This window comes from Cyprinus carpio, chromosome A22, assembly GCF_018340385.1.
Source record: "Cyprinus carpio isolate SPL01 chromosome A22, ASM1834038v1, whole genome shotgun sequence".
Taxonomy (NCBI): domain Eukaryota; kingdom Metazoa; phylum Chordata; class Actinopteri; order Cypriniformes; family Cyprinidae; genus Cyprinus; species Cyprinus carpio.
Genome location: NC_056593.1, coordinates 5492119 through 5509637, shown reverse-complemented (window position 1 = coordinate 5509637; position 17519 = coordinate 5492119). Strand labels below are relative to the sequence as shown.

Below are 17519 nucleotides of genomic sequence, written 5' to 3'. Positions count from 1 at the left end.
CGACACTATCACACATACATCAAAATATTCAACTTTTATTGAAATGCATGTTTAGATCCTTTAATATGTTTAGACTTATTTACATTGTTCGGTCAAAAACTACACCATGTTTAAAATTTATAATGAAGTCAGCACAACAGAACCACAGAACGTAAAAAAAAAACCACACACTGTATTCTGAGATGAAGGAAATATTTTACAGGAAATCATCTCATAAATATCCAAAGCACACAACTAATATTTCAGATTAACTCGCCTGTCTTGTGTCAATAATATATCCATACATTTGGTCAAATGTCGAACCTTAAAATTAGCCGTTCATCTGTCTTTATGAAAACAAAAAAAATACATAGAAAGGCCACTGGCAAATTTCACCTGTTTCACAAATGTCAGATGGCATTTGCGAAGTGCTTTGCGTAAACTTACATATTTTTCATAAAAGAATGTTTCTACACAAGGCTGAAAGCGAATCCAGACGGAAGACTCGTCACATGTTTCACTTTCACTACTGATCTAGAGTCAGCTCTACTGTTATTTTACGCAAGACTGTTCAGTTGTGTAGATCTCAAGTCTCAAGAGTCTCACTTAAATTCACCAGTTTCCGTCAACAACACAATTTAAGCTGGGAAAAGGCACCATCGATTCTAAGTGATAAAAAGAAAACAGGCTTCAGCTTAAACAGGAGCAGAAAACGAGAAGGAACTTTGAAGCTGTACCACAATCATTCCACTGCGACTATCGTTTGTCGAAGTCTGAAACCGAACTGTCAGTTAAGGCCATTCACGTCAAAGCATTAGAAATCCGTAAAAATTATCCGTCATGTTCCCTAACTAACAAACTCGTGATCTCATGAACGCAGCACATTTATAGCAAAACCATTCAGTAAGGTCTCTGGGCCTCAAAAACAACACATTTTATGGATTCTCACCAAACGTTTTATAAACGACTTAAGAAAATCGCTCTGCTTAATTCTTATAATTATATGAACAACAACTTATATAAATTTGTTAAACTCAATGGTTTTACAAACAATTCGCAAAACTTTTAGCGCAAATTCTTACCTATGGTTTTCCGAAGTAATTTTCCGAACAATTCACACAAATGCAATTCGTCCAAAATGTTTAAGAATGGTTTTATGAATGATTTGCAACAATTTGTGTTGAACGAATTTATGCAAATAGTTGTAGGAAACAAATTACACAATTTTTTCCATCTAAAATTCTTATGGTTTTACGAATGAGTTACTCAAATTCGTTCAACTCAAAACCTTGCAAGTAATTTTACGAACAATTCACACAAATGCGTTTAACTGAAATCTTACGAACGGCTTTACGAATGACTTTTTTAAATTCGAATGATGAATTTATTCTTCGTGAATTCCTGCAAGTAGTTTTAGGGAACAATTTCTACCATTTTTCAACTCAAATATTTTTACGAATGAGTTGCATAAGTTTGTTCAATGCAAATTCTTGCGAATAGTTGCGATTCACATAATTTGTTCTGCTTGCGTTTCATGAAAGAAGCCTGTTATTTGTACATTGTCACTAGACCTTCTGATAAGAGGAACACACTGTGTTCGGAAACATTCCTGACCAGGTTAATGTCCCTGAGTGAACTATGGTAATGAAGAACTAGACAGCCAAATGGAGCAATGTAAAAAGAAAGACAAAAAGGCCAAAAACAAGTAATAAAAAGAATAAATACAAGCCATTGCAATAGTGCCTTTGGACAGAACCATTGTTAAATATATGCTCTTCTATATACATTTCTTTTAAAAAGTGGTGCTCTATTGGTGATTCAGCAGGGACGCTCAGTCTTAACCTTAGAGACTTTCCTTCCTGTCTGTAATTCCCATAAACCTTAACGAACAAGTTTAGGTGTATTTAAACAAAATTCTGCAGGAAGGTAGAGCTCCAGGGTGAAGACTGACCGTGCCTCCGATATAGCTTTACATTTCAATAAATGACAATAGCCTCCATGCGCAGTTTCTTCCCCAATGCGTAATAGGGGGCGTGGCCAAAATGGCCACATCGAAACTCCCAATCACACGTTAGTGTCCTGTAGAAGGGGCTCTTTGGCCTCTCCGGGTGGGTGGGGACTGTGCGGGTGTCCGTGGGGGGATGTGTGCTTCTTCCAGCTGCCCGCACGAGTGCCCATATGGGGGTGTTCGGGAATGAAAAGCGCCACCAGGAGCGCCAGCAGCACAGAACACGCGCCGAAGAGGAACGGCGGTCCCGGGATTATTGCACTCTGTTAGAGGAACACATGATGCGGGAACACAGTTAACGCAAAGTCAAGAACTTTTCTCAAAACTGTCTGCGGTGAAGGCCTATTTAGACAAATGTTCGCAACAAAACTATGCGTGATGCATCTCTATAAACTCCTTCACCCTACTGATAAAACACTATTGTGATAATTCACTCATTTTTACATATGGATGAATTGCTTGGATTATGAGTTTTGGATTGTTGGATACCAGTGATTCTGGAATTTCGCCAAAAATTTACACAAATTAGATCTGTTAGAATTTTTGCAAATATTAAAAAATATATATTTACATTTATTCTGCCTTGAATTATTTTACGAGCAATTTACAGATTGTTACCAAACAACTCTTTCAGGTATTCAAACATTTTTCCGAGAATAACAAAAGTTCTGCAATTTTACAATTTACACAAACTCGTTCAGCTCAAATTTTTACGAATGGTTCTACAAACAATTAACAACAAACAACAATTAACAAACATTCATGCAGAGTTCTTGCAAATAGTTTTATGACTAAATTTAAAAATTTAATTTTCTCTTTACTTAAGAATAGTCCTATGAACAACTTCTGATCAAAATCTTGCAAATAGTTTTAACTATTTAAATTAATATTGCTTTGACGTCTTGAGAAGTGTTTTACAAGCAATTTACAAATTGGTACCAAACAATTCCTTTAGCTATTCAAACTGTAAACTTCACAACAAAAATTTAGCAATTTTATGAACAATTTACACAATTTCTGCTCGACTTGTTGAGGCTAGGAGTTTTTTTGTTTTCATTGCATTTCATTCAGGTATCCAAACTTCTTTCAGAGAATTATGAAAACGATGCAATGGCACGAAAAGTATATTTTATACTTCAGTGTTGTTTAATAGCATTAGACTAGAATTTTAACAAAACATTAGTGTCTTATTATAAAAAACTAATTTAACCATTAAAACAAACCTGAATTGACAGTAAACGGCAATCAATGTAGTTCAGTTATATTTAATGGTGTGCGGTGACTTACCTGTTGGTGGTAATCACGGTGATGCTGTATATCCGGTTCTTTCTCTGGAACTTGGTCCAACTCGACATGAAAGATGTAGAAGATGAAGCCATAGAGGGCCGGACCCAAACCGTTACACAGCCCACGGATTCCCGTAACCATACCCTGACCCACGCCTGCAGACACAAGAGCGTTAGCAGTCGACCTTAAAGAATAACCCTGCATCTATAACTTCATAAAACTCAAGAAAACCTACCTTGTTGATCCGGATCAGCTGTGCGGGAAATCAGGGCGCTAACAGCAGGAAAAGTGATACTAGACATAGCGGCAACGGCTCCAGCTGCCCACATCATCCTGGAGGTTGGGAGCAATGCATTGGACATTTCATTAGTAGACTGTAATTAATTGTTACATCATTCTTAAAGCAACAGTTCAACCAAAAATGAACAAAGACGTAATTTATGTATTTTTTTATATTCCTGTTTTTCATTATTTATTTTTTTCTTTATCAGTTTTATAGGCTCTTGGACTTACCACGGCTCCGATCCGAACCCGTACCAGGCGAGCTGCAGAATCTGAAATCCCAATCCCAGCAAAATTGTGTTCTTGTTCCCGATGGAACGCATTAGTAAACTTAATACAACAGTCTGTAGACAGAAAAAAAGTCACATTTAACATCATCCACAAGATAAAATAATGATTTACTAGTATGTACCTAACAGAAACATACTGACCTGTGCAACAATAGACATCAATCCTAGAACAGCAATGAAAGCTGCAACACTTTCAGGTGAAAATCCCATTATCTGGATGAGAGGATAAAACAATAAAACGGAATTTTGATAAAACAGACTTGCCTCAGTAAACACAGTTAATTAAACAGAAAGTTAGATATTAACCACAGAGATAGACGAAATCCCTCCCTTGCCGTACCTGTTGCAGATAGAGGAAGAAGCTGGAGTATTGCCCAGCTTCAGGCAGATATGACAGGAACACTGTTATACAGATGAGCAGAACCGTCGAGTCCTGGCCCACCTTCCTCAAAGACTGTACAGAAAAAGAGATTGATGCTCATAACCAAACTGTGTGGGAACGTCTTTTTTTATTAAACACTCTTCTAGATTTAAGAATAGTTCTATTGTTCTATATTTAAATTTTATCAATTTTTTTAAGGTAATGTGGATATTGGACATTTAATTATATTATTAGATCATATTTTTAGATCCAACACATTTAAGATTTTTAATTAATCTTTAACATTTTTAAGAATTTAAAATCACGGTAAAGCTAATCTATTAAAATACATTGTATTTAAAATGACTGGTTTTAGTTTTTGGTGTTTTAAATGTATTTAAAAATTGCTAGAATTTTAATACCAGTCATTTGTTAGTTTATTTGTCAATAAAATATAAAAAATAGCAAAAAAATTACATTGGCTATTTCACTACAGACACATCTCTATTTGTAAAAATATTGCACACGACACGTGTTGTACTAATGCAGTTTGAGATTAAAAAAATCGATTCATTATTACGTAATAAAGTTAATATAAAAACAATTAAACAACTAAACTAAACTATAAATAAATATTGTAAGTAAATAAAACAATATAAAATTAAACAGCTAAAACTACAAAAATATTTACACAAAAACTTATAAAAAATTACTAACATTAAAAAAGTACTAAGATTAAAATTAAATTGAAAAATGGGAATATAAAAGCTAATTCTAAATATTAATAAATACTACAACAATATATAAATAATATTCAAATAGAACTGTTTTCAGAGTATTCAAAAGATACATATCATGACAAATACATTCAGATATCCAAACTTTGCAAACTTGAACATTAAAATTAAAAACTAAATTAGACAATGGAAAAAAATGCGCACACACACACACACACATATATATATATTACGGCTGCACAATTAATTGAATTTCTAATCGCGATTACAATTATAAATGCAACAATTACGTAATCGTTCAAAGCGGCAGTTAATCATTCCAAGTCCACTAATGCTATTCTGCGTGTTTAAGATGCGTTTTTTTCTTTCTACATGTTATCTTAAGGGTTTTTCCCATTATTTTAATTTTAGTTTTAGAATAAAATTATAATACCATTCATATTTTTACTTTTTTATAATTTAAAGAAGAAACCAATCCGATGTATAGTTGACATTTGAGGCTTAATACTATAGAAAAGCACTTTCAGTGTTTTCAGCTTGTTTATTTTCATATAAAAATACGGCACCCAACAATGGTTTAAACATCATTCAACGTAAATTGTGATAATTGTTATTAATAATCGCAATTACAATTTCAAGGGAATAATCCACAATTACGATTTTTGTCATAATCGTGCAGCCCTAATATATATATATATATATATATATATATAAAAAACAGTTCTTTCTGGTCCTCAAATCTGATTGGCTGAGAGCTTTTTCCAGGAGTGCGATATTTATAATACTTTACATAATACAGTAAGCTTTTAATATAGTGATACAATAATTAACAATAATAATTTATAATAATATATAATACAATAATTGCTTTTAGTGAAGCAACTCAGCATTCCTTTGTAAGTAATATTAGTTCTAAAGTGATGTTTTCTAATTAGTAACGGAGGCTTGATCTCGGCAGTTAAACTGTCAAACTGAGATTTGAATCTGTGGCGGAAGGAAGTAGTTCTGCACAAAAGAGCTGTACAATATGGCTTTATATCGGCACAATGTAATTATCTGCGGCTGAATCACAGCCGTGCCGATATACAGACATATCGCATGGCTATGAGTGTGATATTGCTCATATATATATATATATATATATATATATATATATATATATATACACACATACATACATAGAACTTACTGGTTTATTGGAAAACAAAAATCGGTAGCACTTTATTTTACAGTCCTGTTCCTCATGTACATACTATGTACTTATTATAGTAATTACAATAACTATGTAATAACTAGGTACTAACCCTGAACCTACCCCTAAACCTAACCCTACCCCATGTAGTTACCTTGTATTACCAGAACTTTCTTCGATAAATACACTGTAAGTACACTATAAGCACATGTAAGTACACGTACTGTTAAATAAAGTGCAACCCAAAAATCTTTATAAAAAACCTAAAAGTTATGGCACAAACACATGCTATATTAATGCAGTTTGAGACGCTTCGCATTCGTTTATGTGCTTTGAGCCCACATGTGTAAAAGTCAACCTTTAAATGTGTCTTTAAGTTTGGCATGATGGTACTAACCAATCAAAACCAAGAATACTGTTGTGGGAAACTACAGCAGACCTCAGAGGAACTCTTTAGAACCCACGTGTCAAAACAGCCTTATATGTCTATATATACACAAAACTCCATTATGGTGACACATCATGCTGTTGAGGGGAAATGGGCGTAACAAACGTTTCCCTACAGAAAACCACACAGGATATGAGCAAAGTGTTATTTCCAGCCAACAATCACTTTACCAGTTACTATATCTGCAATGCAGTTAATGTCCATAATGATATATTTCCAAATAAAACTGGTTATTCGGTAGGGAAATGCTTTTATCTATTGGGAATTGATTGGACTGTGATTGTGATATTACTGTACCGATCATTTTAAACAAGCTCGAAAAGGTCAAATCTACTCACAGCAAAGGGGTCTGCTTGTTCCCATGAGATTGGGGCGCCCCAGGAGGCCGGTCTCATCTTTTCCGGAAGCGATTCGGGCACGGCCACCAGGATAAAGCAGATGTCCAGCATAGCAATGGCAGAAGCCAGAACCACTACCAGACTGTCTCCATAGACCTGACTCAGATACGCGCCGATGGCTGGGCTTATCACCAGACTCGCCGCAAACGTGGCCGAGACCTTTCAGAGAAGGAACAGAGAGGTTAATACAAAACAAAGGGGCAAAAAGAGAGATGGTGTTGTGTTGAGGGGTTATCCGTACCATGCCGTAAGCCATACTGCGCTCATGTTCTTGGGTGATGTCGGCCACATAGGCAAATATAACCGAGAAGGTAACGGCAAACACTCCAGATACAGAGATAATGGCAAAGTACCACCTGAAAAACAACAGGAACACTTTTAAATCTGTGCAAGCATGTGATTTAAGATGTGCATGTGTATTACGAAACAGAAACAAACCGATATATCGGTGAGATTGATATTTGGGCTTTTTAAGATGATCTGTATTGGCTGTTAACTAATATTACAATAAAAATAATGTATTGTTGTTGTTGTTGTTGTTTAATTAAAAAAACAAAAAACTTTTTCTTGAATTTTGACATTGGACACAGAAAATATTTGTGTACATCATATTTGCTTTTTCAATTAAGATAAAATAATTAAGATAATTAAAATAAATTATGATTAAATTAATATTTAATTAAATACTAAAATGACTGAAAATAGAACAAAATATACTAAACAATGAAATAAAAAATAAATTAAAGATAAAGGGATTTTTTTAAATGACAAAAGCATGCAACTAAACTATTAAAATTTTGAAGCTGTAACTTGAAATTTGTTTATTATCTCCTCTTTTTAAATTAGCATATAATAGAAAAAATAACCTTAAAAATAAAATACTAAAAAGACTAAACATTATATTTAAAAAAAAGACAAATATATAATGTAACAATTAAATAAAATAACCCCCAAAAAATTTTTTATTTAAATATAAACTAATAAAAAAATGACAAAAGCACATAACTAATCTACAAAAATTTTGAAAGTTAAAAAAAAAATAAATAATTAAACGAATTCAAAACATTAATAAATATTATATCGGTATATAAATAATACTAAATTAACACTGTTAAAAAGATACATCATGATGAATATATTCAGATATCCAAATCTAGTAAACTTAAATATTAAATAAAAAATTTAATTTGAGAATAAAAAAAAAAAAAAATTAACTACATCAAAATTTCTTTTTCTACATTTCATTAAAATGAATATACAAATTTTTTTGTGTCCAAGCACAAGAAACACAACGTACCATGGGCTGATCTTCAATAAAGGAATTGGAGCACACGTGAAGAACACGGTGAGTAACAGAAACGACTTCCTTCCCCACACGTCTGACAGAGCACCAATCAGAGGAGCGCTTAAGAACGACAGCAGACCCTGCGGACAAAAGCACGCCGCTTCTGAAACATGAACTAGACAGATTATCAGGATGTAAACTGAAGGATGTTAAAGACGATACCTTGACCCCCTGAATCAAGCCATTCATGAGAAACGTGTGTTTCGGGAAGGTTTCATGAAGAGCCTGCAGACACACGAGACACAAAACAACATCAGTTATGACGCCAATGCAAGTTTGAAGCTTTCCTACACGATCATATTACCCGATAACACATTTCTAACACCTGTAACATGAAATAAACGTCACCTGATATGAAAATAACATCTCGATTTAACACAAAAACAAGCTTATTCTGGTTCAAAACAACCTCAACTTACTCCCAAAGTAGGTGCTGTCAGCAAACCCCAAGCGAAGAACTCCAGAAATATGACGATGACAGCATGATAAACGCTGGGAGAACCATAGCCTTGAGGCTGGAGAGAGAAGAACCAGAGATGTCAACCATGGTGAGGAAACAAACCAGTATTATGACACATCCTTTAGAGCTTCGGATGGGTTGATGACATGATTAGGACTGTTTGAGGCCTGATCTATCAAACTAGAGTATCAGACGTTTTCGTGAGAGGAATCGAGCACCAACCAGTGAAGATTCTGGCTTATTTTGTGCTGTAGCCAAGATAAAACATATTCAAAGAGGATACAAAATTACAAAACACAGGAACTCTGGAAACTAGGTTTAAATTTAGACCTTACACAACCTACAATTTTAATAAAACAAGCGAGCAGGACATTTGATAAAACGTCTGCTTCTGTAAGGGAAGAAGCCAATCGTTTCTGGCAACATGTGGGTGAGTTTATGAAAATTTAAAGCAAATGATCTGCAACTCAACTGGGACTGACCACATTCACACATGTGAGGGGCTCGCTTGAGTTTAAAGCATTTTAAATCATTGACTATTATGATATTTATTATCACTGGCCTATTTGTAAAGAAATGGCTGTTTTCAGGAAGCGTCGTTATTGTTAACTAAAACTATTTAAAAATTGCTCAAACAATTAATCGCATCCAAAATAAAAGTTTTCGTTTAGATAATATATGAGCGTGTACTGTGTGTATTTTTATAATGTATATATATATATATATATATATATATATATATATATATAAATATAATAAATACAAACACATGCATGTATATATTTAAGAATTTAAAATATGCTATGTTTATATATTAAATATAATTACATATAACATAACAATATAAACATATGTATATGTAAATATTTTCAAAATATATACTGTATGTGTGTGCATTTATACATAATAAATAAACATAGTAAACATACATACAGTATGTAAACAAAAACTTTTATTTTGGATGCGATTAATTGTTGCCCAGTGCTAAAGATTGCTTTCAGTAATTGGAAAAGAGATAAAAATAAATCAAATATGAATATTAGATGGAAAATCAAATGGAAATTTAACTTAAATAAAAATAAGTTGAAGTACAAAAATTTGTAAAACTGATGAAAATTATAAATATATAATATATATATATATAGAGAGAGAGAGAGAGAGAGAGAGAGAGAGAGATAGATAGATAGATAGATAGATAGAAAAAAACAATAAAAATGACAAAAGCACATATCAAAATTACTAAAACTTTACTAACAAAAATGAGAAATATTTACTTGGAAAGTAAGTTGAAGTACAAAAATTACTAAAACTTAAAGTGAAATAAATACAGCTAAATAGAAATATAAAAATGGCAAAAGCTCACAACTATATTTACTATTATTACTGTTACTAAAACTAAAAAATTAGAAATATATAATAATAAGATAATAATAAAATATATTAAGTTTAAGTATTAACATTAATACAGCTGAACTAAAAATCAAATAGAAATATTTACACAAAAAATAAAAATTATAAAAGCTCATAATAAAATGACTAAAACTTACTACAATTAAAATAAATGGCTATTTCAATTACAATTAAGAACTGAATTTTAAATTAAAAAGCTAATTCAACATGTTAATACTGTATAAATATAAAGTATATAAAAAAACACTGTTTTAAGGGCATTCAGTGGCACACTACATGTAGATATCCAAACCTTGTAAACGTAAACATGATTATGAGTCGTCCGACAGAAGTTTTGTATATCTTCCCGTACAAATCAACACTGTGGCAGAACCATAATAACATCAGATGATAACAACATTGTACTGTGATATTTATCATGGTACTGATTGACTATCATATCCATGTTTTTTTTTAAAAAGGGCTAAAACTAGGTTTAGCAATACTAAGTTCTAATAAAACACTAGTTCCTCTAGAAAAATACAATGCAATTAAAATCATTAATGCAGCAAGTGTTTAATCTAGTAGCGTGTAAGGCAAGAACTGTATCTTTTTATTCTCTTTTACATAACGTGTGTAAGGTGACTAGTGCCTTATTTGACTATGTTTGTTATTATTAATTTGGTTGTGCTGGTGAGCCAAAGACAATTTTTCACTCAGGTGGACAACAAAGTTACACAATCTTCTGTTTTCTTTGAACGTCGTCGTAATAGTTAAGTCTGTAATATTTTTAAAGGCATCTAGTGTGTCATCAAAGCACCTGTGCATTAATAAATCCACGTTTGATCTTCATTTTTATGTGCGCTGATGTGATTTATTGCTCTTTACAGGAAGTGAACGCTAATGTTTACAGCCTTGGATGTCAGTTACTCCTCCAACGCGTGCTCAAAGCATTTGCTCTTTCAGATATTAAGATAATACTTATGTATATGGCGATTTAAGAGTTAAACCTCCGTCTCGGATGTGTTTGTCGCGGTTGAATACAGAAGACACTCACCGTCCCTCCATCCTTGATGATGATTTTCTTCGCCAGTAACAAACTGCGATTCACTCGCTTCTTCTTTTTCTGGGTCATATTATCATCCTAGTTCGTCACGCTAGGTTAAAATCGGCTTCGTTTGAGCGCAGACGCATGTGTAAGGACGTGGAGTGGGAGACAGAGGAGGAAAGAGGGGGGAATTTTAGCAGTTTTGGGCTGTTTTCGGTCCATTCAGTTTCGCATGATGTATACAGCAGCCATCTTCACGAAGAGAGACTCATGGTGTGTGCGTCATGACGTCGGCATCATTCGATTCCGCCTGGCCACGCCCACACACACTGCGGACACGTGGTCAAAACACGAGTAACGAATAATTAAAATGCTTTTTTGCTTATTCCGGTATTTTAAAAATATATTTTATTATATTAAACATTTTTTTATATAGGCTATTTTCCTCGTTAACCTCACTTTTTCTGTAGATGTTTTTAGCTTATTTTTTTAATTTCTCTTTTTTATATTATTTTTTTTTTTTTTAATGCCGAGGTACCAAAGATACAAATACATATAATATCAACATTATGTGCAAAAAGGTGACATTACATGCAAAGCACCATTTATAGATCTTTTTTATTTTCTTAGAAGTTCACGGAAATAGAGTATGATGTCACTTTGTAGGTAAAAACCGTAAAAACCCGGACGCGAGTTAGTATTTTAGCACTTCCGGTTCCATCGTCCCAGAGTGGTTCACACAAGCTCAAGATACTTTCACGTTTCACTCTGTGATAATAATATACCTCTAAAATAGTCACTATAATAACACTATAAAAATAAAATTATAATAGTATTCTAATAATTATACTACTGTTATATGTATGTCTCAAAATGTATAATCTTTTATTGGAAAATTTTACATTTTATCAAAATTTCATAATTGCCTTAATCTTTTAAACAACTGAGAAGATCAAACTACTTTATATGAAAAGTAGGCTACCTGTCGATTTCAGCTAGTCAAGAACAAATTTATACTCACACGTATTATAGGTACGTTACGATCTCTGACAGACATCATATTGAAGCCCACCATGTTCTCCTTTAGTCAAAACATCCATTAGTGTAGGATTTCCATGTACTCCCTGGACCCCAGTGCTTCTCGTAAATACCACAGTGTATTGTGCACGTTATTTTTTGTGCATGATTTTTGTTATTTATTGTGCACGATATTCATATGATGTGGATTTGAAAGGAGATGAGTTGTAAGGTAATATTTATTTATTCATTACCCGGCAAGTATTCACTGAAGTGAAGTGCCTTTTAGCGTTATGTTAATGTTCTTAGTTCTAATATTCCAACCAACAACCACGTTTTTGACAGACATGATGTGCGTGAGGGCTGAAGAGTTTGAACTTTAACTTCATTTAGTGCACTTATAGACCCCTCCCTTACAATTGTTTGGTTGTACCTGATGTCTCTCGTGGTGTATGTCCATTCAATCACAAACGCCGAAACATTAATGTTAATGAACTTTATTTTGCATTGAACAAAAGTATGTTTCATGGCTCTGCAGTACCATGCATCCCTTCAGGTTGAAGATTTGGGATGTCAGAGGTGCCTCACTGTCCTCTAAAATATATTCAGATTTACAGGCTATAAACAAACAAAACAACAGACCACAGCACAGAAATACCACACACGTTACGTTTTCTGTCATGTAGAAGCTTTAAGCAATAAATAATAAATATGTAATGAACACCTACATTTTTAGGTGTGGTAATGAAATACCAGCACCATTAAGTGAACACTTTTTCTCCTCTGCAGTCTCAGGAAATGTTCTATTTAATGCAAGGAATAATCTACTGCCAGTACAAGTCTGACAACTACTGATAATGAAAAACTCAATTTACAGGCTTCCAATACTGCAACTTTTGTCTCTATTTTTGCACTTCTAAAACCATATGGTGAGTCATTCACACACTTACACGCTTCATTCAGTAGTATGTATGTGCCAGCTGCTGGTGTGAACACTCTGGATGATTTCACGAGATGATAAGACAAACCCATTCAAACCAAAAATGAGAAACACTGTTTTCTTCTCTGAGATGTTCTTGTAGGATTGATGACTTCTGTCAAGCATATTTGAGATGGAGGGTTATGGCAGTCATGACACTGATTTTTGGTATTACGTGATTCACGTTGTTAGAGAAAACCATGACAATCGTATTAAAAAAAAACAACCCTCATACATGAAACCATGGAATTTCTATTATAGGAACAGCCAAAGACCAGAAAACATGGCACATGAGTTACCGGAACTATCCTCAGAATGGAAACCATGTTATTGGAAGCAACTGTCAGACTAGAAACTATGACAACTGTGTTATAGGAACAACTGTCAGTCTGGAAACCGTGGCAACTGATTCACAGGAACATGTCTTAGCCTGAAAACCATGCCAGTTGTGTTACAGGTACATCCCTCAGAAAGAAGGCCATGGCAACTGAGTTACAGGAACATGGTTCAGACTGGAAACCATGGCAGCAGCGTTATAGAACAACTCTCAGAAAGGAAACCATGGCAACTATGTGACAGGAACATTTGTCAGAGCAGAAACCATGGCAACAGCATTACAGAATCACTCTCAGACTGGAAACCACTGCAATTGTGTTACAGGAACTTCCCTTAGAAAACCATGGCAACTTAGTTACAGGAACATTTCTCAGACTGGAAACCATGGCAGCCATTTTTATGGGAACAACCCTAAGATAAGAAACCACGACAACTGCGTTACAGGAACATTCCTCAGACAAGAAACTATGGAAACAGCGATGCAGAATAACCCTCAGAAAGGAAACCACGGCAACTAAGTTACAGCCATATTCTTCAGACTGGAAACCATGGCAACTGAGTTACAGGAACATTTTGCACCCTGGAAACCATGGCAACAGTGATACAGAACAACCCTCAGAAAGAAAACCATGGCAACTATGCTACAGGAAAATCCGTCAGACCAGAAACTATGGAAACAGCGTTACGGAATAACTCTCAAGACTGGAAACCATGGCAACTGTGTTACAGGAACATCCTTGGCAACAGCATTAAAGAACATCTCTCAGAAAGGAAACCATGGCAACTATGTTACAGAAACATCTGTCAGAACAGAAACCATGGCAACAACATTACAGAATAGTTCTCAGACTGAAAACCATGGCTATTGTGTTGTTACAGGAACATTCAGCAGACTGGAAACCATGGAAACCATGAGAACAGCATTACAGAACAACCCTCAGGCTGGAAAATGTAACAACCTCCAGTCAGGCCATTACAGGCAACAATGTCAAAACTGATAAAAGGAAATGCTTACAATCTACAAAAGGAGCTTTACTATAGTAATTCTGCAGAAGTTTTGTTTGTTTGATATATTATAATATCTAATCTCTTGATGGTGCACGCAGGGAAATCATAAGGAGTGAGCTGATGTGGATGGCTGATAGAACGTTCAGGTGTTGTGTTACGTTTCAGGACTGGTTTTACAGCTACACCGCAGTCCTGTTCATCATTTTCTTGTCTCGCGTCGGTCTTTTTCTTCACCCAGTCTCTTCCAAAGTCATTTTCACATGTTTTGTTGAACCGTTCTCACTCTCTCCGTCCCTCATTCGAGTTTGCTGAGGAAGTCGAGCAGAGTGCGGTGGAACTCGCGGGGTTTGTCCATGTAACAGGCGTGTCGCGCTCCTGCCAGCTTCACCACGGTGTGATTGGGCAGCTGAATCAGGTTCTTATGAGATTGGGCGCCCAGGTTGGTGTCTAACTCTCCATATATGATCAGTGTAGGAGTCTGTCATACAGATGAGAAGTGAGAATTAAAACCCAACATTAAAATCAAGTGTGAGATGATTTGAAAGAAATACGGCACCTGGATGTCGCGGTACTGCTGTGGGGTGATGCCGCGGGTGCCCACGGGGGCAATGGGCACAAAGCCATGCAGCTGGGCGCTGTGTTTCTGGAGGAACGGCAGGGCGTAATGGCCACTCATAGACGGGCTCAGTAACACCGGTGCTCGCACGCCCAGAGATTCCAGAAAACGCTTTAGCAGGTCCACGCGGCTCTGATCTGACTTTACAGACTCTGAGTCCGGAGAATTCCCAAAACCTGACAAGAAACAAGACAGTTTAGTGATCTGCTTTATAAATTTTTAATAAATCAGCATATCAAGAACATTAATAAAGTGAAATATAAGTTTACAGAGCTCATACCGGGCAGGTCGAGAGCGAGGGCCTGGTACCCATTGGACGCCAGCAGGCTGAGGGTGCCCAACTCCTCCCAAGTCTTAGAGGTGAAGGCCTGACCATGAAGAAGCACCATCTGCAGCCTGATGGAGAGGAGATACAGATGCTGAATCTTTACAGTTACATAAGAATAGGTCATAGGGCTGGGCAATGTATCGCATGTGATTGTCACGCGCATCTTGTCAGTAAAGCCGGTTGCCTGATTAGCGCTAAATCGCCATCACCTGCTTTCAAATGGAGCGGCATTTAATAGACAGAGCCGTAGTTCACTGACAAGCTATGCAATATCACGTTCATTATCGAAGGCGATTCATCTGCGAAAATGAACGCGATATTGGGTAGCTTGTCAGTGATCAGTAGTGTCAGCTTACGCCCTTCTGTGTCAGCCGCGCTGCGTAAACTACTTGCATTCAGCGGTTGTTCTCCAAAATGGCGCTACGCTGATGCGGAGAGACACAGAGGAGACAAATTGTTGAATAAAGTCGTTATTTTTGTTTTTGCTTACAAAAAGTATTGTCGACGCTTCATAACGTTACGGTTGAATCACTGATGGCAGATGGAGTATTCTGACGATGCTTTTCATACTTTCCTGGACCTTGACACTGTTATTTATTTGGCAGTTAATGGGACAGTCACAAGCCTCCTGGTTTTCATCCAAAATATCTTAAATTGTGTTCCGAAGACGAATGAAGCTTTTACGGGTTTGGAACAACATGGGGGTAAGTGATTAATGACAAAATTTTCATTTTGGGGTGGAGTATCCCTTTAAACCATGGTAAGCACATAGTTTAACCATGGTATAATGCTGGTACAATGCTTTGTCCCATAGACGTATATTAGATTCTTAATGGTTATCAACTGAAGAACGAATCAGATTTACTATTCTATTCTATAGAGAGCTTTCCAATTATGACGTAAATTTGGAACGTTCGAATGATGCGCCAAAACTGATGTCTATCAGCGCAATACAGCCATGATATAACTATGGAATAAAACTGAAATTATAAGGTAAACTGACCTGGGCACAATCTGTCGCCCAGCGCTGTCCACAGGCAGAGCCTCTCTGAAGAAGAGCGGCGGGTCCCCGGGCAGCTGTCCGGTCCTGACCGTGATGTTGATGCTGTTTGGCGGCGGCGGCGGAGGAGGAGAGGCGGCGATCAGACCCCTCCGCTGCTGCACCTCCAGAGACGGCTCCATGCTCCCCTGCCGCATGGAGGGCAGCAGCAGATACAGCAGCACTGTGGCCAGCAACACCAGCCCCAACACCACCAGACGGTTGCGGAGGAAGTTCATCATCTGCATGTAAACCCATTTAATTACAGCAGATGAAACAATCACACGAGCTGACACGAGGAGCAACCATTAATCGCAGCAGATTAAACCTCCAGACTCCATTTTAACTGGGTGACACGGAAAAAAAAAAACACGAAAACATCTGAAATCCATGATCGAGTTTATAAAACACTTTTTAAAACAGAGTATGCGTAATTACCATTTTAAAAAACAAATCTAAATAACATCGCGGAAATAAAGCGATGCAACCAACACGACGATAAATGCAATAACATGACAGCTGTGTTGTACATTTAGCACTTACCTAAAAAATATACGAAACCCTGTAAATATCCAATAATCGATGACTGTCGGAAAGTTTGCGATTGATCATTATTCGCATGCAGTGACAATAGCGCAGCGTTAATGCGTCACCCACAATAATAGTTCCGTGTGGAAGCAGGAAACGCGTGCGATGGTTCCGGATCTTTTTAGTCGCGCTCATTGACTCATTCCTGTGGCTGTAAGTTAACCTTTCCTTAGAGATGTTGCGAAATAATATCTCATAAAAAAAAGGGCATGTTACTACACATTTGGAAACCTACTGCGCCTCTAAAGAGACATTGTGATGAGAGAATAAAAGGTGAAGGGGGGAACAATTATATTGAAATACAATTGCAAACCTTTTTGTGATGGAAATAATATGAGGCAGGAGAAAAAAATGATATGTGGATGGTTCTTTCAGTAAAACTCT

General features: G+C 35.8%; 2 protein-coding genes across 3 annotated transcripts; both read right to left on the bottom strand.

Moving 5' to 3' along the window:
* Window positions 1–19: 19 nt before the first annotated feature.
* mfsd14a1 (major facilitator superfamily domain containing 14A 1) lies at window positions 20–11527 on the bottom strand. The gene is made up of 12 exons (XM_019064244.2): window positions 11234–11527; window positions 8747–8842; window positions 8490–8552; window positions 8280–8407; window positions 7224–7338; window positions 6923–7141; window positions 4187–4300; window positions 3988–4059; window positions 3788–3900; window positions 3510–3607; window positions 3275–3429; window positions 20–2250 (listed from the first exon to the last, which is right to left on the bottom strand). The coding sequence occupies exons 1-12, from the start codon at window positions 11309–11311 to the stop codon at window positions 2044–2046; spliced, it is 1458 nt and encodes a 485-aa protein (XP_018919789.1). The 5' UTR covers window positions 11312–11527; the 3' UTR covers window positions 20–2043.
* A 1195-nt stretch (window positions 11528–12722) lies between these two features.
* abhd14a (abhydrolase domain containing 14A) lies at window positions 12723–17252 on the bottom strand. Of its 2 annotated transcripts, XM_019064249.2 has the most exons (5): window positions 17091–17252; window positions 16512–16789; window positions 15461–15576; window positions 15121–15356; window positions 12723–15042 (listed from the first exon to the last, which is right to left on the bottom strand). In XM_019064249.2, exons 2-5 carry the CDS (start codon window positions 16787–16789, stop codon window positions 14860–14862), a joined length of 813 nt encoding a protein of 270 aa, XP_018919794.1. In that variant the 5' UTR covers window positions 17091–17252; the 3' UTR covers window positions 12723–14859. The 2 variants fall into 2 exon arrangements, with proteins under 2 accessions (XP_018919794.1, XP_042568335.1); XM_042712401.1 differs by lacking the exon at window positions 17091–17252 and having other exon boundaries at window positions 16512–16812.
* Window positions 17253–17519: the final 267 nt, after the last annotated feature.

Excerpts from the sequence above, each read along its gene's own strand:
- mfsd14a1 (XM_019064244.2), bottom strand. The coding sequence starts at position 11,311 with ATGACCCAGAAAAAGAAGAAGCGAGTGAATCGCAGTTTGTTACTGGCG. Across the intron at positions 3,608-3,787 it reads GGGTTCGGATCGGAGCCGTG|GATGATGTGGGCAGCTGGAG; the intron begins GTAAGTCCAAGA and ends CCCAACCTCCAG. Across the intron at positions 2,251-3,274 it reads ACCGTGATTACCACCAACAG|AGTGCAATAATCCCGGGACC; the intron begins GTAAGTCACCGC and ends TTCCTCTAACAG.
- abhd14a (XM_042712401.1), bottom strand. The coding sequence starts at position 16,795 with ATGCAGATGATGAACTTCCTCCGCAACCGTCTGGTGGTGTTGGGGCTG. Across the intron at positions 15,577-16,511 it reads GGGCGACAGATTGTGCCCAG|GCTGCAGATGGTGCTTCTTC; the intron begins GTCAGTTTACCT and ends CCTCTCCATCAG. Across the intron at positions 15,357-15,460 it reads CCTCGCTCTCGACCTGCCCG|GTTTTGGGAATTCTCCGGAC; the intron begins GTATGAGCTCTG and ends GTTTCTTGTCAG.